Source organism: Conger conger, chromosome 5 (genome assembly GCF_963514075.1).
Source record: "Conger conger chromosome 5, fConCon1.1, whole genome shotgun sequence".
Lineage (NCBI taxonomy): Eukaryota > Metazoa > Chordata > Actinopteri > Anguilliformes > Congridae > Conger > Conger conger.
Window position 1 is genome coordinate 15,445,959 of NC_083764.1, and position 25,014 is coordinate 15,470,972.

The 25,014-nt window shown below is 41.7% G+C and overlaps 2 protein-coding genes across 2 annotated transcripts; one reads left to right on the plus strand and one right to left on the minus strand.

Annotated features, from left to right (window-relative positions):
- The first annotated feature begins 3,660 nt into the window (after positions 1-3,660).
- Positions 3,661-6,223, plus strand: marcksa (myristoylated alanine-rich protein kinase C substrate a). Its single transcript, XM_061244172.1, has 2 exons — positions 3,661-4,094; positions 5,328-6,223. Exons 1-2 carry the CDS (start codon positions 3,999-4,001, stop codon positions 6,033-6,035), a joined length of 804 nt encoding a protein of 267 aa, XP_061100156.1. The 5' UTR covers positions 3,661-3,998; the 3' UTR covers positions 6,036-6,223.
- A 4,865-nt stretch (positions 6,224-11,088) lies between these two features.
- LOC133128682 (histone deacetylase 2) lies at positions 11,089-24,967 on the minus strand. Its single transcript, XM_061242399.1, has 14 exons — positions 24,790-24,967; positions 22,744-22,856; positions 22,213-22,330; positions 21,771-21,845; positions 21,340-21,478; positions 20,985-21,126; positions 19,473-19,565; positions 18,773-18,881; positions 18,337-18,477; positions 16,316-16,424; positions 15,728-15,858; positions 14,973-15,128; positions 14,241-14,298; positions 11,089-11,544 (listed from the first exon to the last, which is right to left on the minus strand). The coding sequence occupies exons 1-14, from the start codon at positions 24,842-24,844 to the stop codon at positions 11,514-11,516; spliced, it is 1,470 nt and encodes a 489-aa protein (XP_061098383.1). The 5' UTR covers positions 24,845-24,967; the 3' UTR covers positions 11,089-11,513.
- Positions 24,968-25,014: the final 47 nt, after the last annotated feature.

The following is a 25,014-nucleotide window of genomic DNA, read 5'->3' on the forward strand; positions in this document are numbered from 1 at the left end:
CATTGGGGAAATTAGGCCAGTCAAGGCTCTTGAGGTGACAATCATTGGCCCCCTTTTGAAAACGAGACAGAGATACGTGTGCTGAAATCCCTCAGCTTGCTCTGGAGAAAGAGAGAGGACTTAGGCTTCTTCTCAAAGACAGATTAATAGAACATTTGCGACAGAGAATTACATCTTGACAAATATGTCAGATAACATGATTATGATGATACACAGTTGACTGTGTAGATATATTCAATTTGTTTGAAGTCTTATGACTCTCCGAGTGCTGCCATCAAGAGCACTGCACAACTGCCAAGACTTTTGCGTGGCAATACTGAAAAAATAAAACCTTCTTGAGAGTGAAACCCTTTCTTCTTGAAAGGAAACCCCTTTGCAGATACTGTACGTGCACAGTGTGGCAGGGAATCCCTGTGAAAAAGTCAAGAAATGACAGGACTTTTAAGACATGCTATGCATTTTCTACTGGTATTTTTTATTTTTAAAAATGAATAAGGGTGATAAAACAGACTAAAAAAGTCATTCATGAAACCTCAGTGGCCACCTATGAACTAGAGGCCACCTATCCCAACAGGAAAGTGACTGTGAGCTAATTCTCAGGTTACCAGGTTCACCATTAAAGTATAACATATTTCCAGTTCATCCTGAAAAGTTGCCCTCCGGACAAACAGCCTGACTGCTTGCGCTCTCAGTTTTCACCCCTGGCCTAGTGAATTAAATATAGCATTACATTACGCAACTCACGGAATCCTTTATTAAATGTATATTCACTGTCATTGTCAATGCTTCACCCTTTACATTGTCTTCTGCAATACTCATTCCAGCTGTATATACTAAATATTATGTGCAAGATTTACTATTAAAGCATGATTTTTCAGAAAGTATATTTTTGTGTATTATAAAAATGACAGAAATGAGACCAAGGTGCCTGCAGACAGATGGTGTGCTTTAACATTACCTTGGTTAAGGCAATATTTTGATCTGTTAAAGGCAAGGAGGGGTGGTGCTCTTATGCAGTTTTTTTTTATTCTGAGTACAATTTGTGAAGTAACATAATTATGAATAACCTCTCTCATGAATCATATTCTTTTTTATTTTGCTCGTCCCTGATTTTGCAAAAGCAGACGCACTGTGCAAAGAAGGAAGTGCAAGGTGGATTTGGCAAAATTATGCATCCTGCTTCGCATCTTTTAATGGACGAGCAATTCGTTCTCATCAAGCTCGGAAAAAGAAATATACCTGTGCCAGAAATAGTGTTAAAACTGGTCAAACGTATCACATTCAGAGAAATCCGCAATTAATTATAAATAATATTAGGCCAAAATTTGAAGGATTAGAGAAAATTCTGCTTAAGGCTTTAACGTTAGGTAAATGATACTGAAAAGGGTAACTGGTTTAACCAGTTTATTTCTTATTTTTCATAGTAACCGTGTGTTTACGTGAAACTCGCACTTCATATCTACCGGTGAAACGAGAGCTTCTTGTCATCAAAACTGCCCCGGGCAATAACTATTCGATACCGGTCCTTTCCAAATTTTTAGGCTAAATGTATTGCCCTTTGAATTTATATGAAATGTTCAACTTCAAATTAATATACAAAGTTCTGTGACATGGCCAGAAAGGAAAAGCTGGGAAAGAGTTTAAGGTTCGATCCTTCACTACATGTGATTCAAAACAGACACTGTAAACAAAAACAAAAATCTGTAGAAGTGATTCAAAAATAGTAATAGTAGGCTAAAGGATTTTTATTCGTTTTGAACACTTTAAAAAAATGTTTGCACAACCACACATTTGAGCAAAAAACTCATTATCTCATTTAACGCAGAAATATTGAGACCCATCCAAACAAGAAAGTCCAGAAAGCCCAGCAAAGTAAAATCCCAGAAAAATCGTAGCTGGATAACTGACATGTCAGACTATCTGGCCCCCCCAAAAAGTTTGAAATTAAGTTTTGAATTAGAAGATCCCGTCACGCCATTTATCCAGGAGGAACTTTAATTTACCTGACATAGCCTAGTATATTGAATGTCTTTAGGCTAAGGCTATACGTTTCTAGTTTCGTGTATCTGCTCTTTCTCTTCTCTTTCCATCCAGACTCATATCCCTTTTCTCGACTGCATCGTTTTCCTGCAGCCCATTGGCCTCCAACTTCCTTCACCTCAGTAAGTTACAACCACTCGCACTAAGCAGATAACGCATATGCAAAACGCTGCTTTCTTCTCCCCCTCTCGCGTTTCCACCATCCCACAGACCCCTTTACATTCTCTTCGTTCCTTTGTTAGCCTTGCATTTAGCAGTTGTTGCGCCCTGTCGGCGCGAAGAGATCTGCTTTGTGCACGTCACTCCTCTCCTTACTCGCGCTCCAGCCTTGGCTTCACTTCTGCCAGTGAAATCACCATGGAAACCACATGATTCCCAGCGACGAGAAGAGAAAATGAAATAGCTTCTCTACCGAGGAAAGTAAATCCTCGTACACGTAGTCTAATCGTTTTCTGTAAATATATTAAGATATTTCACGAAATTTAAATTCTACAGTAAAATAGCACATTACGCAAACAGAACATAGAACAAGGAGGCTTCAACCTGTCCGTCGAGCCTTAGAAATGAACGTTTTATACGTTTTTTCCATTTTATATAGGCTTGATTTTGGCTCATTGCCCCTCCCTCTCTCATCCCCTAGAAATAACGGGTCAATATTATTCGTTCAATCTATTTGTTACGTAGAATACATTGCCTAGCTTATGACTTCGCTTGAAAGCAAGGCGGTTAACTTAAGTGTACATCTTTGCAGCGCCATTTTTACCAAACAATAACTTTTCATTTTGATGGCGATAATCACCAACCTGTCTAACTATGGCCATTATTGGAATGTTTTTTAATGCACTTGTTCATCATGGGGGAGGGTTGTTGGATTTTCTTCGAGTGCACAGATATGATGGACCTTTTTTTCAAAATGGTGGGCTAAACAGTATGGGTATCGATGTCTTCACCACGCCACGTTTAAAATTTTAATCCCCATTTTCATTATTTCAACAATCGGTCTAATTAATAGGCTATAGATTAAAAACGAGTGAAATGCATATTACACGTATAGAAACATTTACCAGCCATAGATATGAATGTGGCAGATGTCTAGAAATATTTTTCTCGAAATAATTTCGATAGGATCTGAGATACACCGCCATACAACGGTTTACATTCTTCCATACGCAAATTACAGTTTGCCCATTGTTTCAATCCGTTTTCCAAAAACCTTTGATTACCACACATATTTGTCTCTGCTGTGAATCCTTCACCAATTGGTTTTTCATCGAAACAGCCTCCAATAAGCATCCAATCACATCGTTGTAATTAAGAAGTAACAAGGGGAAACATACCACCATCAAGCAATTAAAACAATAGGATAAATTACGAGTCAAAAAATTTGAAGAATTGCAAAATGTGTGAAATAAAGCGTTTTGTCGTATATCAAATCGATCCAAATTTGTATAATGATTGCGTAATTATTTGCATTGATCAACTCTTGCCTTAACTGGTCGTTTAATTGAGGAAAAAATGTTGCTGGGTCTAGTTGATTTTTTCAGGTTTGTAACAATCTGCTCAGCCCCATTGTTCACTCGCTTTCTAAACCTCGCCCTCTTTCTGTCTGGGATTTTTGATTGGCTAGATCCGAGTGCGCATGCCGTCATCGTTCGGAATGCCCATTCATGTGTGCACTTGGGCGTTGGACTCCGCATCTTATTAGCAACAAGGGAGATTTCTCCATTTTCCACCCTGTCTACGGCGACACAGCCACAAATCTGGGATTTTTTATTACTTCTCTTAACTTGGCAGGCTTTTTGCGATTTACCCATTTTGTTCACTTCGTCTGGACTTCGATTTCTTCTAGTGTAAACTTTTCAAAGGGGGGGCAATTATACTGATCTTGCGCATAAGAAAGAAGCTTGTGGTCTTTGTTCGTTTTTGGATAGGCTGAGTTTCTTTGTTGGACAGAAAGCATGGGAGCGCAATTCTCCAAGACCGCTGCAAAAAGCGAAACCGCGACCGAAAAGCCAGGAGAAGCGGCTGCTTCACCATCCAAGACAAACGGACAGGTAATAACCGTTTAATAACATTTTATACCAGTTTTTCTTTAATTGATTTCATTTCAATGTTTTGCGCTATGGTGCGCTCCCAGCGCGTATTCAGACCTTACCAGGAGCGCACGCCGGTTTGTCGCTCCTTCGCTTGGATTAACATAGCATTTTCTTTTTGAAACCAACACGTTGGTTTTTAGGCTGGTTTTTGACTGTGACGGTCGATACATATTTGTAACGTTTAACTATTCATTTACCAAGTTTGTTTTAATATCAATTTTCAAGGTAATTATTTTAAACAAGGTAACGTTAGTCAAGTCAATGATTTTGTACGGTTGTGTTTTCAACACGGCGTGTCAATAGTACGGGGTCTAACGCCTCCAGGCTGTTTTGTTCAAGGCAATAGATGAATGGATGTTGATCACCATTGAAACATTTGGCACTATTAGTGAATATTGTTTATCCATTAGCTCGTGTAATTTAATTTCTGGTAAAGGAACAATCGGATGTTAACTTTACAAAGCAGGGTTTTGCCTCCAATTATAACGTGGACGCCGTTTTTCTGGGGCAACTTCAGATCTAGCGTGTATGAGAATAGCTTTGCGCGGCTGCAACAATGGCTTGCTACTATTGAGCTTACCACGCCTTTTGTTAATGGCTAGAGTGGAGATGCTTACTACAACGATGGACCGTCACTCGGACCTATCCATTTTGTTTTACCTGTTGTGTTAAAAGCTCGAGTGTGGAAAAATTCACATTTATTAAAATATTTTGTAAATGAGGATCACAACTTGGGTCTGCGACTGAACGCTGCTCTGCGTGATCAGTTGTATTAATGAGCATCTGCTGTTTTAATGAGCATCTGGTCTGAGTTGGCGCTACAGTTCCAGTAGCCGTGGTAGCTACGTAACGCCTCCTAGTGGGCTATCGTAACATTACCACGTGAATCGGTTTTGCAGATGTCCGGAAAGGGATTTCTACATTCGCGATTAATCTGATTAATATCCACAATATTGGTGAGCGCGGAACACGACGATCCCCTGAACGTTTCACTCGGTAAAATACTCCGTTTAGGAGGGAGGGTTGTTGATGTTTAAAATTGAAAATGGGGGGGTGTAATCCGAGCCATTTCCCTCCGATTCCGTGGTGTCTGCTGCCCCCTGTGTTACTTGGTGGTAGTGTTACGTGTAGAATCTTTTAATTCATAACCGGTTATTTTGCTGCGATATTAAAAGCTTTGTTTTCCTGCAGGAAAACGGCCATGTGAAAGTGAATGGGGATGCCTCTCCTGCTGCAGCGGAGGCTGCTAAAGAGGAGGTGCAGGCCAATGGCAGTGCCACAGCTGAGGAAAGTCCCAAAGAGGAGGCTGAGAAGGCAGAAGCGGCTCCTCCAGAAAAAGAGGTAGCAGAGGGAGACAAGGAGAACGCAGAGGCTGCCTCTCCCGCCCCTGAAGGAGAGGCTTCAGCAAAGGCAGAGGAAGGCGCCACACCCTCCACCAGCAATGAGACCCCCAAAAAGAAAAAGAAGCGCTTCTCCTTCAAGAAGCCGTTCAAGCTCAGCGGCTTCTCCTTCAAGAAAACCAAAAAGGAGACGGGTGAGGGCGGGGAGGCCGAGGAGGCCAAGGCTGAGGCGGCGGAGGCCCCGGAGGCAGCGGAGGCCAAGCCCGCTGAGGAGGAGGCTGCCGCACCCGCCGGTGCCGCCGAGGAGACCAAGGAGGAGGTGAGCGCCTCGCAGGAGGCCAAGCCCGAGGAGACGCCAGCCGAGAAACCGGCGGCCGAGGAAGCGGCCCCCGCCCCGGTGGCCGAGGAGCCCAAGGAGGCGGCAGCGGAGGAGAAGCCAGCCGAACCGGCCGCCGAGGAGGCCAAGCAGGAGGAGGCCCCGAAAGCGGAGGAGCAGGCGCCCGCGACGCAGGAGGCCGCCTCCAGTCCGGAGGCCCCCGCAGCCGAGGCCGCGGAGTAAACGCCCGCCCGACGATACCAGAGAAGAAGAAAAAGAAGAAAAAGGAGAAAAAAAGATAATCAAAGAACTTTTTTCCCTGTTTGTAAGTTGGAGAGATGCCAGGTCCTGGCTTTGGAGAACTTGTCTACAACCAGGGATATTTTAAAGCTTTTCTCTTTCTTTTTTGTTTTCCCTACCCCCCCCTCCCCCCCCCCCCCCCCCTCCACAAAACCCATCTCGGTCCATTGTTACTACCATTCCAAGGGGCGGAGAGGTGGGTGGCTTAGATAAGTAATATGGGGAAAAATGCATCCACACTCTGCCGTATACTTTTTTTTTTGGTTTGTTTGTTTTGCATCAGTATTAAATGTTTTTTTTTTCCTTTTCGTTTCATATTTTGCATTTTTATACAAAATGTAAACTTGTCAAATGTACGGACATGCCCATGGTATGAAGGAGGAGGGTGGTCTAAGATGAGATGTAAATGAAGGGGTGGGGGGGGGGGGTGGGAGGGATCGAGGGGGCGAGGGGGCGAGGGGGCAAGGCATCAGTTGTGGCACCTTTGTGCCTGGGAGACACGCCACAGGTTATGATGTAAAGGGTAGTCTTTAAAAACAACAATGAAATTACAAATGTCTTGTGTACCATAAGTGTACCATGCGGTTTACAACACTAAGTCATTTTTACAATGAGAAGACGACAGTTAAAATTCCCAGAACTAGGTTTAGGAGGTCATTTTTAAAAAAAAGAAAAAAAACCATAGGAGCTTTTCACTTCTCATTAGCTGTACCAGTCAGTGATTCGGTAGAAATACAAGTTGTATAGGCTTTCTTGTTTATTGCTGGTTTTATGACCTTAATAAAGTGTAAGTATGTATAGGCGGGGTGTTTTTAACTGTGATTATTGTACAAATGAAATCTTGATCTTAAGAAGCACATGAAGGCTGCAGCTCTCTTTCCACCCTGCTCATTTTTGTAAGATAACAAAAAACAGTCATCCTGGAAGACCTTTTAAGCAATTTTGAACTCAAAACCAAGCTGTGATAAGTGGAATGGTTACTGTTTATATACTGTGGTATGTTTTGATGACAGCAGACAATGCTTTTCTTTCAGTGGTCTTTGACAAATTAAGGAATCTTTATCAGATGCAATGTTTGTGTAGCATCTTGTCTCTCTTTTCTTTTCTTTTGTAAATACTGGAGAAGCTTTGACCAATTTGACTTAGAGATGGAATGTAACTTTGCTTACAAAAATTGATATTAAACTCCTCTGCTGAAGGTGTTCTAATTTTCTGTGAGCACACTAAAAGCAAAAATAAATGTGAATAAAATTTGAAGATTTGTCTTTTGTCTTGTCCTAAGGAATGGTGTGTCTGGAGGGTGAGGTTCATATGTATGATGGGATGTTTTACTGCTTTAGGTGTGTGTGTGTGGAGGGGGCAGGGGTTTTGGTGGGGCCTGGCAGTCTTGCCATGACTGGCAGTCTTGGAATTACTTGCAATGAGGAATCCAGGCGAAATGGTATGCTAAATAAACCAGTAAATTACCACGTATTTGCATGCTTATTTTTCCAAAATAAAAGTAAACAAAATGCTCATATCGATGTATTTGGTGCAACACATTTTTAAAACTTAAATGTGAAGGTTTTAATTGGAAAATGTACAATAAAAAACTTGAACTATGACTGACCGTAGTATTTTCTATAAAATACATACGATGAAATAATTTCACTTAAGCTAACGCAGTTGTAACGCAATCATCTAATTCATTCAATTCAAGACATTTGGTACATGGCTACAGGAGTCCTGGGCACTTCCTGTGTGAGATGCAGGTACTGGGTATTTCAAAGGCCATATACAGTTCTCTGAAAGGCCCATCCTAGATTGGCAGGGCCCATTCATTTATCGTTTCCCAATGTTGGGATTTTCTGCAAAATAATATTTGCCCTCAAATCATTGGAAATATGTTTAACTGGTTTTCGCAGTGCAGTTCTAAGTTTAGTTAAGCATAAGTTAGCATCATTGGTTCCGTGTCCTTTGAAAAACAGCACAGTAGGCCGCTTGCATACTGGATCGATACCAGCAACATCAACAGCCTCCATGGCCACTTGTATCAAAACTGATGGCTGGACAAGATCCCAGAAAAGCAACGACCGAGCATGTCACTGAACACTCGCCCTGCTAAACTTGAGTAATCATAGTAACAGTTACTCACCGTTACATTTTACAATTGTGATCAATGGCTGTGAATGCACAGAAAAACCTTTATAATGATCACTAAAATGGCACCTTCTGTAACAAAAATACATAAAGCCAATCATACAATGAAACTGAATCCAATGTATTGTGTTTTATTTATAAACTAAGCATTTGTATGCATGTGACAACCTCTGAAAGAGATATTCATGTGGCAAGTTTGCACAATTCACAGCCACTGGTGGTAAGCAAATGTTCCCTGTGGCTCAGTGCAGTAAAAAGACAGGTTTAGCAGCTTCCCGAAAGATCATGTGCTGTTTTTCTGTTCAAATTCAAACTAAGTGGTTCTCCAGTGGTTGGAGAGGGGGCAATGGAGCTAACTCTCACAATGTGAAGCCCAGCAGGTACTCATAACATGATATTGATCATCGTGTCACAAGCCGTTCTGTCTCAACACCCCTCCAGCCACAGCTGGCCAAACGGTTCCCACAAACCAGACCGACAACTTCAGTGCCTGCAGGGCCACCGGTGTAAAATAACGATAATGGATACGGTGATCCTCAAAGGTGGAGTTGACCATCTGTGAATATCATGGGCCCTTTGACATGTTTTGATAATTTTGTAAGATTTATATGCACCTGTTATTATCAAAGGTATCGTCATTTAAAATTATGACTCAGTGAATTCCTCCCTTTAGGTCCAAAACTATTTTGAACTTGAAATGCCCAGAGCTGTTTGGAAGAAAAACAATTCATGGACAAAACAAATTAGGTTTTTGCTTTTATGCCAATAGCCTTAGTAGATAACGAAAAACAATGACTGCTTAGTAATCATGCTCCAAGCTACTTCACAAAGAATAAATACCTAAATACAGTTTAAGACTAGTCTGTCATTTGGCTCCAATGTCATCGTGCACAATGATTGTGGGTCCTCTATCCTGCTTGCGTTAACACAATTAAACAAATTGGCATTTCGAAAAGGCTTTCCAGTGAAGATTCCCAATTCATCATAATATCGATGCTGCTTAGTCAGCATTCCTTCTCTGCACTTCAAACGCGAGGTGCCATTTTCTCGCTTGCCTGAATTAATGACGTCTCAGAAACATTATAGGTGGCGTTTGCACTAGAGGCACTGCCATCTTCCTGTCTCTCAGACAGGTGTGACCTCTAGTGGTGGAAACTGCTCCTGTCAATAACGTCGTTTTTTTACGGGAATGTTTTCAATATTACAGCCTAATCGCCTAATGCAGTTTTGAATTACTGTAGGTGTAAAACTTTTTCTTGAAAAAGAAAATCATCTCTAAAAATGTCAGCCTGGTTAAAATGCACAGGTGAACAAATTGCAGCAGAATACACCAAGCACTACAATATATGCGCTTATTAAAATTCACCAGGCTTGTCTGTTGCCATTTCCCCATTAAAGCCACCCTATAGTGTGCTTTGTTAAACTAAAATGGTTAAATTCAGGTCAACAACACCGAGGGGACTGAAGCAATAAAGCATGAATATACAATTGCTGAAACATCTTTGCTTTTCAGGCCTCGAGGGATTCCATTTTGGCTTTGTTGACAACTGGGCTGGAACGCAGTACTGGCTGTCAATATGCAGACCGAAGCTTTCAGAAACTATCTGAATAATAAAATCATAGCAAGTCACTGTTTGGAACAAGACAGTCCTATTGTCCAAAGACACAATACCCATACCAATACAACAGACCATACCATTCCAGGAGTACTACACCAGCTGGATCCAAAGTACAAAGTTTATAAAGCAACTCTGCCGAAAATACTACAGCAGTGAACATGCTTAAAATATCATGCAATTAAGCAAACAATGTTAAATGGCATAGAAACGGGTTACTACAACATTACATCCACATCAGTTTAACATATTTTCGGTTTTTGTTCCATTATACACTGTGACCTTTTTTTGGTATTTATTACTTTTTTGGACTTAAGGTTTAACTTGTGTGTTCAGGGATGCTCTGCATACCGCCATTGTAACATGTGGTTATTTTAGTTACTGTCACTTTCCTCTCAGCTTGACCCAGTGTTCTAGGCCGTTGTGCATGAAAATCCAGATCAGCAGTTTCTGAGATACTCAAACTACCCCGTCTGGCACCAACAATAATTTCTTCCCCAATTCGGTGTTTGGCCCGAACAACAACTAAACCTTTTGACCATGTGTGCATACTTTTATTCAATGAGCTGCTGCCACATGACTAATTAGATATTTGCATTAATATGCTGGTCTACAGGTTATTTACACATTATCCATTTGCACATCTGGATACTCCACAGAAGCAGCTGTGGTTGCCACATCTGGAAGTCAGAAGATCATAAATGCAGATGTTCTGAGGTATGAACTGGTATAATTCCAGTTATATTCATCTGTAAAGATGAAAAAGGAATTCTCTCCCTGGTATAGAGTGAGTATAGATATGCCACTGAACACCCTTCGACACTGCCTGTGTAAGGAATTGCATACTTTACAAAATAATATTCAAGTGTGAAGGTTTTTGCGGGGATGGGGATTATTGGCACACTGTGTATTTTATATATTATGGGGCAGAAAATATTCTGGAAATGGCAATGGTGCAGTTCTTTAAATTCAGAATGCTAAATATTGAGATTAAGTCAAAGCAATACATATTTCAAAAATACCATGCAACTCAAAACCAGAAAGTGCATGACTTTCCCAGGCAATCCAAGGCTTGCAATTCCACTGATGTCTAGCACCCTCTAGAGGCAGAAGATATACTATGCGGCACAATTTACCAAACTAGTCAACCCGAAGTAATGGGTTAAAAAACATCAATTTTTAAACTGCCATATACACGCAATTCATTTTTCTAGAATGCTATAAATAAATAACATACGGTCTTAGTATAAAAACAATTTTAATACGTAAATGCAAAATATCACAATTTCAACATATGAAGTCATTGTAGGTGGTCATAGTCCTAAGGAACGTACATATTTTCTTCTAAAATAAACATTTAATTATAAATGGATATAAAATGTAAAAAAACAAAAATCCCTTGCAGTACAAATGTTTTCGTACAGGGTATCCAAAGGAAACGGCAAACACGTTCTGGGGGGTGGGGGGTTGGGGGGAGGGGACAGAAACGGACACTATTACAAAACACCTTAGAGGGAAACTAATTTCGCAATAAACTTGCACCACAAAAACATCACATCTACATCACAGACTCAAAATAAATATGTCTTAAGGTGTGGAAGTCCAATCTCTTGAGAAGTCTCTCTCTGGCCGGCCCTGTCCAGAAGTGCTCCCTCTTGTGGCAACATCAGGCACTGACCGTCTGCTCTGCCTTCACACTGTCAGTCAATAGAAAACAACATGAGCTTCAAACGGGAACACTGGAAAACACTCACAAGCGTACGTTTGGGAACATTTCCCTGTAAGGCTGACCTCGAATGAATTTCTACCACACACTGCATATTAATAACAGCTGAGCTAACAGGATGAAAATAATTCTGATTCTCTCAATTATTAACTACGTGTTAATATTTAAAGTGCGTCTACTGCTAAAAGAGAGCAGATTTTACATTTCTAGTTATTAAGAATGATACAGAAGAGAGCTTTCTGCAAAGGATTCCACAGCCATTTTGAATCGAAGATACAAGCTTATTCAAAATGGCTGTTCACTACTACAGACTGTACAGTAATTTGTATGTTGTTTTTTTATCAGAAAACTGCATGGGATTGAAAGATCACAGTAATCATTAATTTAAAAAATGATTACTGTACAGTTACTATAGGAGTGAACATCTATTTTGAATCTGCTTGCATCTTCGGTTCAAAACAGCCGTGGAATTCTTTGCATTTCTTGAAATACTAAGACGTAGTATTGAAATCATTCAGTCCCATATGCAGTTTTCTACCAACTGATACAAAAAAAACAACAACATACAAACAATACATGAGAAATATGACCTTCTGTTGCTACTGTGTAGGAGAAAGACCCCAGGAGGAGTTTGGGTTATTCTGCATGTAGGTGTCGGGGCACGTACCCCAACACCTACACCATTAAACAGGATTCTGCCAGTCCCACACCACACATCTCATTCCTCTGCAGCGGAGCCTCGAAAATAGGAAGCCTAATGACCCGTGTCAACAGTGCTCTCTAGTGGGGAAAAAAGATGACAGAGAACGCATTTGCCAGTTTTTTGTAAGATTTGCAGCAAAGATTAGAGTACGGATTCTCACGGTGTGCTTATCTCGCAAGTCTTGGTCACCATCTCTTGACCTCATGTACAAACTAGGATGAAAAATCAGAAGCTCACAGTTTAAACCACTTGTAAAATGGCTTAAGGAAGCCAATTGACAACATTCCCCACACCCCCCTCCACTGTTTTTGAGAGTGCATTCAAGTGAAGAGCTTTGTGGCTATCCCATAGAAAAAAAATCCTATAGTATAAACATACTTTATTACCCTTAACATTTCGATTTAGACTCAACTACTCTCAATGCACTGAGTAGCATTACATGTAATCCTTATCCAATCCCCTCTGCATGTATATGCTACTGCATAAGGTCTTCAGCATCACTTTGCCGCTTGTAGTTACTGAAGCAGCATGAGTCGTTGGCATGCTTTGTCACATCTTTCGTCATTAAAAGAGCGCAACAGCATCATGGCTGCCATTTAGTACTCTTGCTTTGGATCTGACCACTACGGGCCTCATTTATTTAAGTTATGTGGCGTGGGGGAGAAGTGAGCACACCAGGCATGCATGAGGCGGTCAGGCAGCCACTGTGAACCCTTAAGCTGTGTTGTAGTTTTATAGGTTTTATTATTATTTTTTATGAGAGGGAGAATATTTTAAATCTTAAAATACTTTCAGAATTTAGGGGAAGAAAACATTGTATACCAAGCAAACAATTCAACTGTAGAAGGTGAGAATTTTATTTATATATAAATAAATATATACAGTTATTTCATATTTCATATAAAATTTATATGATGTTATTATTGTGGATTATTTTGTGATATTCTGTCTCTCAATGTTAAAATGTACCTATGATAAAAATTCTACATAGTTCCATTCTTTGGAAGTGGGCAAACCTACAAAATCAGCACGGGATCAAATAATTATTGCTCTCACTGTAAATGACAGATGCAGAGTTTTCCCTATTCTCTATTAGGGCAGAGCAATGTGGCCAAAATATCATACAATATTTTTCCTATAACTGATGCTATAACAGTCACGAAAACGTCATGTTTCCTTCATGAAACGGTGCAATTTTCATTCAAAACGGACAGTTCACGTTACATTTATCTCACAAATGATTTATCTGTGGCAATGTGCTATGAATGTAATACTCATTGGATGAAGAAAAACAATGGTATAGCAAATGTTATAGCAAAAGCACATACCGTTGTATGAATTCACAACCGCTATACATAAAAATAAGCTATGAAGCTTATTGTCTGCTACCAATAATAGAAGGTAGGACTCAGCCAAGTTTTTGTGTAAAGGTGTGCTCTGATATTTTGCAGACAAGGGCCTCTGGAAACATTCAGAATTACAGGCTGATTCTCCGAAACGAGGTCTCCATACATTTGGCTGGTGCTTATTTTTTTACTGTCGGCACAAAACTACTTGGAAAAACAATTAACTTTGCCAAATTAGGACATTTCTGCCTTCCCCGATTTCCCTTGTTTTTATATTGCTGCCCGACACAGACAAAACAGAGGAAAGGAAATGGACCCCATCGGCCTTTTAAAAAATGCATTTCTTAAGCTGAAATTGCTTTTTGATACAAAATTGCGAAACCTTCAGCTCTGTCCTAAGGGCAGGGACTTTCAGTGCGGTGCAAATTACTCGGCAGTAATCATACAGCTAATGACAAAAGAGAAATGTGGCGTTCACACACACACACACACACACACACACACACACACACACACACACACACACACACACACACACACACACACACACACACACACACACACACACACACACACACACACACACACACACACACACACACACACACAGGCCCTCACCTTTTTGTGTCCATCTTCTCTGAGCTGCTTTCCTTCGATTTTTCTTCCTCTTTCACCTCTGTGGAACAATTTTTAAAAATGCCATTATTTCACTATAAGAGTTCAATCGGCTCCTCTTTCAGTGACGCTTAAACATCGAGTCCTAATTATCGCCTCACAACAAATTATGCGCACAGACCTTAACTGTCTGGTTAAATTGAAGAGACCAAGCCAATTCAAGCAGTCTGGCGGCCATGTCCTTCAACATGATGGCATATCAATTATGCTTTATTGCATATGAAAGGAACCTAAAAAAATATTAAATATGAAAGGAACCTAAAAAAAAACCTTGATCATGTTGATCATAAATGGATTGGCAGTCACACAATATGGTGAATATACCTACAGTTATTTCCTTCAGAAATAATATTTATGGTTTATGGTTCTGGACAGGGAGACGGCATTGTTATTCATAACCAGTTCCAAATTTAATTCTGCTTTCTAACCGGTGTTCTTTACAGAGGGATTATAGAGGGTTTTCAGATATATTCACATTTCCCACAATGTGATAATGCAATTCAAAAAGCCCCTTCTTTACAACCTACCACTCAGATTAGTAAAGCATGTCGTTTGACACAGCCAACCTTTTATGGCTTTTTTATGTTCTACACGTTGTACTGAGTTTCAAAACGTGCTGGTTCCGCTGATTTCAGACAACGCTCAGCCCAGAGCCGCCATGCCCACAGCGCTCACCCGGTTTCTTCTCCTCCGGCTCCTTCTTCTCCTCCTCCACCCGGGCCCTCTTCGTGCTCTTCTTGTGATTGGCCACGTTCCTCCTCCCGCCCTCTCCCTCGTCCTCAGAGTCAGAGAACTCCTCATCACAGGCTATCCTCTTGTCAGACGCCCGGACTGAGACAAAGGGGGACATTAATGGACGTCAATCCCAGTACGGGGCTTAAAAACTGCAGAATGTAAGACTGGTAACTGCTTACAAAGGACAGTCAAAAAAAAAAAAAAAAAAAATTCAACATATGCGGTTCTACAGTCTAAAGATTTTTTCCCTGAAAGCACAGATGCACAGGGCGTGGAAAGATTTCAGAGCACACTAATGCACTCAAATTAGAAATAATAATAATTTAAAGTGAGTCTATATGCTAATATTTGATTAGACTAAGCAGTGGACAATCTCCCCTGGAGCAATGTGGGGTTAAAGGCCTTGCTCAAGGGCCCAACAGACTTGTCATTCAATCTTATCCTGGCTACACCGCCAACCTTCCAGGTTCCAGCCATGTACCTTAGCCTGTACCCTAGTGTACATGTGCACTCGTGTAAGTGAGTTATTTTTCCAGTTAGCATACATCCATTTTCAGGAGCAGGAGTCAATCAGGAGTCCTGATTATAAAAGCTGTGTGGGAGTGAATGGGATGGCGGACGGTAAGTCGCGGAGGAAGCGCAGTGGGAGAGAGTGGAGAGTGGAGAGTGACCGGCAGAGGGGGAAAGAGCCTCACTGGACATGCGCTTGTCCGGGTCTTCCACGTCCTCGTCCATGGTGTCGTCTGGAATGCTGTCCTCGGGAATTGCCTGCATCTGGACCCCCGGAGCGTGGGGCAGCATGCGCAGGTTCTCAAACAGCCGCTGCCTGTCGGGAGGTCGCACAGCCGTAGGTAACACACAGACACACACGTGCAAATACACACACTCACACACACGGACACGCACTGTACTCCAGAACACTGGATTTGATGTGAAACAAGGAATATGAGGTTAAAGTGCAGATTGTCATGTTTAATTTAAGGCTATTTACATTCATATGGGAATTACATCCCAAATCATATGAAGTCCCTCCATTTTAGAGGACCAGAAGTAATCGGACAATTGTCCAATTGAAACTGTCATACGGACACGCACACAAATGACTGATACCATCAATCACCATAGAGACAAACAAATATGCAAGCACCACAAAATGCACGAAAACAGAAAAATATTGCAATGGCATGTACGCCTACACTATCCCATATTCCACCACATAAAACTTCAATAAACTTCAATTAGTATCACACTGTGTGCAATACGACACAAGGCTGTGACCTTACTTGATCTTATCCATGTACTCCTGCGTGTTCTGGTTGGTCATGTTAGACGGACTGATGTGCAGCTTGAAATCGGGCCCAAAGTACTCAAAGTAATCGTTGTAGGGCAGCTCTGTAAAAACAAAGGCGATGGGTCAGTCTACATGCGCGAAAAAGCCCTAGCAACAAGGCTCCAAGAGTCCATATACGGAGGCAACAGAATGCTTAGCGGTCGTGGAAGGGAGTGGAGATTCTGCCCACTGTTAGCCACATATACTGTGCAGTGATAATACCCTCTTGCATTCAGGGGCCTGCTGACAGCTAGCTCGGTTCACTACAGAGCAGCAGTAATCATTGAGCTCTCTCTTACCGAGAGTGCAGCACGGCTCTGGAGCCTAATTTCCTTTTCTCGCTGGCAGACTCCAGTCTCATGGGTGAACTTAAAGGTAAACTACAAAAGAAGCATGCTGTGATGCTGTAAACCGGTTAACTCCAGTCAATGGGAAACCACTGACTGCTGAGACACAGATATTACAGACGGAGCAGATGGTCGACACCTACCCTCCTTCAGTTTTCCATCCTAGAGGACGCTCTGGTTAATAGGCTTCCAGTACATTTGAACTTTAATTTGTTGTTTTAAATTGTACTACTTCTTCGCAACTTTCTCATAATATGTTGATGTAACCAGATAACTTTCAACAGTCAACAGCCTGGTTAATCTACATCAGTGGTCTTCATTCCTGGTCCTGGAGAGCCGCAGGGTGTGCTGGCTTTTGTTGTGATTCAGCACTTAATAGATCAATTAAAGCAGTTAATTACAGTTAACTCACCTGACAAAGTTTCTTGGGTCTAAATGGGGTTGCTGATATTGAAGCGAAAACAAGGACCAGGACCAGGAGTGAGGAGCACTGATCAACACAGTAATATCTGTGGCTGAACAGCAGCAATGAGGCCTCTTTTCCAACCACATTGTGATGGATGGTTTCAAGTGCATCGTGCTGCATTTTCCCTTTAATTTAATGTCTTGGATATGGACAACACTAATGGCTGTTTTCCGATTTGCATGCTTAGCGATAAAGGTGGTAATGGTGAGCACTGAAAGATAGCTAAACGTGAGTGAGTGGGCATTCTGAGGCTCAGGAGAACAGCCAACGTCTGAGAATCTCTCATTCAAGCAGGTATCCCTGAAGTGAACATAAAGTGCCAACTAATTTGGTTTCATATCACCACTTATGGCTTTAAACGACTCATCGTTCTCAATCAGCCGCGGCCATTTACGCTAATGTATTAGCACTGCGCAAATGCTCCTATCTTTATGTTGGGAATTGAATTACTGCGGTTTAAACAGAGTGTGGTTCTAGAAGAGGACAGTGACTGATATCATATCGAGGCCAGTCTTTTGAGACAACAGGCAGATATATTAAAATTCATCCCTGTCCATTTTAATGCACAACCACTATAATATTTTACTTTTATATACTTTTCTCTCATTTTCTAGTGACAAAGTTCTTGTGACTTTTTTTCCCTTTGGATTAGTGCTAAATCCTTTCCCAGCCAGGAACAGGAGCATCCAAAAATGTTCCACTTCAGCAACTGCCGAACTAAAAATATTGAGCATTTTGTTAATTACATTGTTAAACCGTAAAAAGCTGGTTGTGGTTACACTGGATCTGGGCCCAGCGCTCCCGGGAGACGCTTCCGGCTGCTCATACCATTACATTACAGTTTATTTAGCAGACGCTTTTATCCAAAGCGACGTACACAGAAGTGCACATCAAGGTCATAGAACAAACAGAACAGGACCGGTCGGATAAGGTACAATTCACACATGATCGGTTGTAAAGCCATGAACATAAGACAGTACACAAGATAGACAGTATTAAAGTATGATAGTAGGCCTATGTAACTACTGTAACTACCATACCAAGACATCTACAACTGCAGGAACTACAGTACCCAGAAATACAAATTCGACAGTTGTAGAGTAGGGCTTAAAAGGCAATGGGCTAAAGAAAGGGACAGGTGAAAAAGGCGTGACACGGTACCGTCAGGGATGTCGGTGTCCAGCGCCACGGCGGTCTCGTAGGTCCAACAGCGGGCCACGTTTCGGATGGTGTAGCCCCCTCCGCCCAGCATCAGCAGGGGCAGGTTGAAGGACTTCATGTACTCCACGCACTTGGCATGGCCTTGCGGTGCACAGCAGGGGCAAAACAAAGGCAAAGCCAGAATTCAGGGACCGCCGCGGGGCGTTTGGAAAAGCTGACAGTTTACTAATGCTTTTTATGACACGTTCAAGGAGACATTTTTTGGCGGCCTTCCTTGGCACTGCGGTAGACTGCAAAGTAACATTTTAGCATGTTTATACAATGTACATACTAATAAATACCGTCTCGTATGAACACAGTGAAAGGACAAAGACGGGGCAGGTGCCGGCCGTGACGTCGTCTTGCTCACTGCAGGGCGAGGCGGTCCGGCGTTTACCTCGGATGGTGAGGTTGAAGCAGCCGAGCCGGTCCCCAGACAGCGAGTCCGCCCCGCACTGCAGAACCACCGCGCTGGGTTGGTACATCTCCATCACCTTGGACATCACCTGCCAACGACCGCACACGGACTGTTTTTCACAACCAAACGCGACCGTGGGGATTGCAGCGGAATGCGTTCCAAGCCGTTAGAGCAGAGCTGAGTGTTTGCCAGCCTTATAGGGAAACACCCCGTGTTTCAGAAATACTGAGGGCTTATTTTTTTCCCCTTGAATTTCAAAAGGTGAAAGCAACAGGGATTGTTCAACTGAAAATAATTTGAAACTTGTTTGCAGTATTTGAGCATTAACGTGCCAAGTTCACCTGCCTAGCCGGCCTAACTGGGAGTCGCAAAGCCCCTCAGAGTCGTCTCCGGACACATATGTGCTGGGGGCTAATCTTAACCCCCCCCAACTCCACTCACAACAGTTACCTGGTTGCTCCGGACAGCAGCATATGTCTCAAAAGATTAGCCAGGCATGTCTAAGCACACAGGGCCAGAACAGTGAACCGGTGAACCGACCATTTTTTGTCAGTTGGGCCTTTGTGCAAACTTTATGTTAATTAAGCCTCCTCTCTAAGGCACCGGAGGTTTTTCTGTATTCCGCCCCGTCCCTTTTCCGAGCTCTCCATAAGCCCACGGCGATGGCGAAAGAGCTTACCGGCTTGAATATCTGCTCGTAGGACTCGTCATCAATCCCGTCCCTCAGGGGGAAGTTGACAGCGTAGTACTTGCCTTTGCCGGCGCCAATATCCTAACAGGAAAGAGTGATGTTAATAGGCTTATTAAAGCAGACTCGCCCACACTGCCATTTATCGCTACTACCGCCGCAAAACATTTTAATCATAGTTTACTACGCCTCAGGAGGAATGCCAGCAGCCGCGCTGGAAGGCGAATTAAACAATGCATTACAAGTCATAAAATACGCATATTTATCATTCTGAAACAAGTCACTTAGTTCTTAAGTGTTTCCCCCCTAAAATAACCAAGAATTAAACATCAAAGCTGCTGTGATTAAATGCCCGAAAATGGTTTATTCTGTATGATTTAGCAATTTCACAACTGACATATGACTCATTATTCATGCCATTAAAGCACATAGTGGGGGGATTAGCATCAGACGTGGAGGCTATTTGTCCTGAATGTATTTCAGAATTATGAATCCTACAAAGAATTAAGATGCTTGGGCAGGGACTCAGTCAGCAATTAAAAGCAAGAGTTTTAATTTTTTTGTTGAAAATAGTTTGCGAGGCGGCACGGATGGTGCAGTGGGTAGCACTGCCGCCTCACAGCAAGGAGGTCCTGGGTTCGAATCCCCGTCGGCCGGGGCCTCTCTGTGCGGAGTTTGCATGTTCTCCCCGTGTCTGCGTGGGTTTCCTCCGGGTACTCCGGTTTCCTCCCACAGTCCAAAGACATGCAGGTTAGGCTGATTGGAGAGTCTAAATTTCCCATAGGTATGAGTGTGTGAGTGAATGGTGTGTGTGCCCTGTGATGGACTGGCGACCTGTCCAGGGTGTATTCCTGCCTTTCGCCCAATGTATGCTGGGATAGGCTCCAGCCCCCTGCGACCCTGTTCAGGATAAGCGAGTTCAGATAATGGATGGATGGATGGAAAATAGTTTGCCGAGTTCACTAAAACTAGCCAGTCAGATCAAACTGGTGAAGAAAAAGTATAACACTTGCATTGTACTTAATTGTACAATGCATACAATGTATTTAATTGTAAGTAAAATTGAAAGGAAATGTTGACCCTGTATTAGTTACCAACAAAGAGACCCCCGACCCACATCTTTTCTCATATATTTATTTGAATGTGGAGGGCTCAACTGCAACTGTGTGCCCGCCCACAACTGGCACTGGTGTGGGAAAGCTTATATTCCGGACTGTGGAGCTTGTCACATCACATACAAACACTAGTAGCAATGTAAACACTCTAAAAACACAAAGCCGTAGCCAAGCTGTCGTAGTTTGCTTAAATGTGCCACTGGTGTGCAAATATGAATGTAAAGACAGGAGCAGTATCAGTGAACAGAATCAACACAGCCACATGAACCGTGGAGATTTATGATTTCACATGCTGCCTATGGAGTCTCTCATCCCCGGGAGTTCCTACTCCTTTCCTAAATGCACCATAACCGTGCTCAGTGAGGGCAGCGGAAACAGCCGGACTTACTCTGAGGTCTCCGGTCCCAGGGAAGTACTCTCCGTACTTGTGGAAGGAAACGGTCATGACACGGTCAGTAGTGTAGAAAGCCTCCTCCACACCATCGCCATGGTGGATGTCAATATCGATGTACAGCACCCTCTGGTGGTATCTGAAGGTAATGGATTTCAACATAGGGTCAGCATAAATTTACATTACTTACAAGAACAGATTAAATTCTAAGAAATTATGTTCTAAGAACTGGACGCTAAAAACATGAGAGATTTCACATTTATTCAACAAAATACGCCGTCTATCATCACGATAGAAATGTCTGGTCTTGTGATACGGAGAAGCCCGATTCCTCTGCCACAGACAGACTCACTTGAGCAGCTCAAGGATGGCGAGGACGATGTCGTTGACATAACAGAACCCCGAGGCCTCGGATTTCTTGGCGTGGTGGAGCCCGCCCGCCCAGTTCACAGCGATATCAGTCTGCTGCCTGTTGAGCTTCACTGATCCAGCTGCATTATCGGCAGAAAAAAAGCTGACTGCATTTGTCTTTAAGGCAAAACAAGCAAGACATTTTCCTTTTTAAAAAATTATTTTATGTATCATTTAATGTACTTTTTAAACTTTGTTCATAGCAACTCTTTTGAAGCGAATATGCTAGTATCCTCGACCACAGCATTAGGTGTAATTCTGGAAAAGCTTGGAAAGGAAAGATGTATCATAGTTGAGTGAGTCCATGACATTGCACAATTTCAGATACTAGTAAATAGTAACTATTAAGAAAAAGTAACAATAGGCACTCACCAGCTGAGCCTCCAGTCGATAACTGACAGAACTCGAATAAACCATCGAACACTGGGCAGTCCTCACCAACGTTAACTATAGGGAGAGTTTAAATTAAACACCCACACCAATTACAATTACAACAATTACAATGAATATTTAGTCCAGATGTTATACATGTTAGTGAAGTTGAGGTTTGCTGTCGAACATATTCTTCAGTCTATAAATATACAGTTGGTTGCAGATCCTTGCACATAATATAGATCATTATCCATGTTACTTATTATATGCAGCCTTTTTTTCCTCCATTTTTAGTAAGGGTGCCAATAATTCTGGAGAGTGTATGTGAGTGTATATGGGTTCTCATTGACAGCCCTCCTGGTAGTTTGAGAATCCCTATGCAAGTACATTTACATAACATCTTCTGGAGAGCCTGCCATGTCTTACAGCGGACGACACTTACATCTTTGCATTTGCTTGCTGAACTCGGACATGTTGTCTGGCCGTATGGATCGTAGGAACTTGATGTAATCATCACTGTGGTACTTTGTCATTTCCTCTGCTGTAGCCTTATGTGGCCTCTTTAGACAGGAAAACCCCCCCCCCACACATTTCATTGTTGACAGTGATATTTACATGGTTGCTTCAACAAACTGCATTTACAAGTGTCCTCTCAATGCAGTTTCATCAGATCAGTGATTCAGTCTCGATCCAAAGAGTTATAATGAACTAGTTTTAAAGTAAATAAACACTGACGGAGGAATTAACGATTCCTTTTCATCAAGGCTGAGAAATTTTTATCTTCAATTGGAATGCTGATCGGAGTTGAGTTTTTGAAGTTACATATTATGCTTCTTTTCCGATTCTTTTTTTTAAAATAAAAAGACTAAAACAACTGAATGGAGGCCTGATACCAACATAAACTACTACAACAGAAGGAATTATACAGTGGTGTGCCCTGGTGGTTTAACTAGCATCTATGTTATTAACTTACATATATTTCCATCTTCCTGTAAAGTCCATAGTTTAATAGCAGGTTGTGAGTCATGCGGATTCTGTGAGGTTTCATGGGGTGTCCTTGTCCATAATAATAGTTACCAATGTCACCTGAAAAACAGAGATGCTATGTCACACAAAATAATAAAAAAGTAAATAAAAACGGAAGCTCATCAAACTGTCAAATTCACATACAGTACACCCATAGACTGGGTAAAAAATAGAGAAAATATTCTTTCAAGGCTCTATTGTGCTTAATTCCTCAGTCTGTAGCTTGTTTCTGTGTTATGTGTTTAAATGGCCACAGGTTGTTCAAAACATGTGCACTAATGTATCTAATCTATATTTTTATCAAAACACAGGTTTGGCTTGCTGCCAGTTTAGTTTGGATTCAACAAATTTTCCACTAATTATTTAGTTTTGGAACGAGGTGACCATGCCTTCAGCATTTACTGATTTCACTTGTCCATCTATAATTTAATTATGAAAATGCACATTCTTTCTAAAGGATAATTTATCATTGTTTTAGTAAATTATTATAATTATATGCAGAATTATTTCATAGGTAGGCCAAATCATCAGATGTGAATGCAGGACATATATTCATGAACCGCATAGTAACTTATGAAATGATGTGGCCATAAAAGGGGTAAATCACCACACAATGATCAATACTGCAAGAGGCAGGAATGAAAACAAGCAAACGCAGGGGCCCCAGGACAGATTTTTGAGAACAACTACGGCCTAAAGGCTAATGTTAAAAATTGACTGGATTTCATAGTGTAATTCTGTGCTCCAAGATGCTGATACTTATGATGGTAATTTGTTTGCTAAGAACATTTAATCACAAATCCACCCGGCAAAATCACACTTGGTGATGCAAAGATTACCCATGACGTTATTGAACTTTCAAATAATTATTTATTGGTCATCCTTTGGCAATCATGGTTTAATCGCAACCCATACCCACTCTGTTGTGTTCGGCTAAAGAAGTCAGCCGGGGACACGTATTGTTAGCGGACATAATCAGTACTGCAATTTAACCAGCTATTATTGGACCCATCTTTATTACCAATTCACGTTAACTATGTATATCTAAACGAGAAATCTGAGTGTATATTACCCTATTCTTGTTGTACCATGCAATACTGTTTGCTCGATGCCCAGCTAGGAATTTTAAGTAAAGTTAAAGCAAGTTTGCTTGTAGCCTACAAGTGTTTGTGACTTAGTTTAACAACGACAACAGTTCAATTTATTTGAATTAAGCATTTGTTAGGTAGTACCAGACTGTGAACTATCGTTGGCCAAGTAATTTGTTTTTTTTACCCATAATTTACCCCAAGACTTGCCAGTTAACTCTCAACGCTAATGGGACAGTTTTCATCCTATGGACGATCACGTTACCGTCGGGTAAGCTTGGTGATCATGCGCATTTATGCACAGTTCCGTTTCATCTCCATTGTGGGCCTCGGCGGCAACTATTAGCTAGCCTGCTAACAAGTACCCGAGTACTAATTTCAGCAAGCGTTGTCTGATTAGGTAGGTAGTCTTGAATCCCATTCGATGGGCACTAGCTATTTCACAAGCTCGTCGAGTAATCTACGTTTCAAGTAAAACCTCAAATGGAAAACGAAACAAAATTGTAACTAGAGCACTGATGCGCTAAATATGGCTATTACCTCTAGGTCCCATGTTAGCAATAATCGTACACAACCACTGCTGCCCTGTTCAATGTGATAGCTACAAGCTGAAAAGCCCATGTGCAGCACCAGTTGTGTTGCATATTCAAAGTGAAAATTTTTGTTGCATCATTTATTATAAATGTGCATACATTTAGGTTTTGGTGATAAATCTGCACAAAACACGATTATACTTCAACCAATTCCTGGCTAGCTAGCTAACTAGCGCGTGTCCCTCGCCTAGCCACAACAAAACCAGCTGCTAACCTCGTCTCCACGTTTGTAAAAATCGCCTTGCAAAACTCAACTCAAGTCAGTTTCACACTGATATCTGGTAGTGCTGAACGGAATATGTAACTTCATACCGTCGTAATAGTAGCAAACCTTCTTCTTTGTACCGCCTTGAAGTGTATATGCCATGGCTGCTTTAGCTGCCAAGCGGGTCGGCTGGATGAAACGATGGACAGAGCCGGCGAAGAAAGGAAAGACGTGCAGTGGGGGAGTGGGAGGCGCACTGCTAACTACGCGAAAAGAAAGGGGGACGATTGCCGATTGAGCGATATTAGGAAATGCAATGTACATATTTTGTT

Bases quoted from the DNA above. Each gene is read 5' to 3' on its own strand.
- LOC133128682 (XM_061242399.1), bottom strand. From the start codon at position 24,844: ATGGCATATACACTTCAAGGCGGTACAAAGAAGAAGGTTTGCTACTAT. The intron at 22,331-22,743 runs GTAAGTTAATAA...TCCTGTCTAAAG, and splicing joins ACAGGAAGATGGAAATATAT to AGGCCACATAAGGCTACAGC. The intron at 21,479-21,770 runs GTGAGTGCCTAT...CCGATAATGCAG, and splicing joins ATCGACTGGAGGCTCAGCTG to CTGGATCAGTGAAGCTCAAC.
- marcksa (XM_061244172.1), top strand. From the start codon at position 3,999: ATGGGAGCGCAATTCTCCAAGACCGCTGCAAAAAGCGAAACCGCGACC. The intron at 4,095-5,327 runs GTAATAACCGTT...GTTTTCCTGCAG, and splicing joins CATCCAAGACAAACGGACAG to GAAAACGGCCATGTGAAAGT.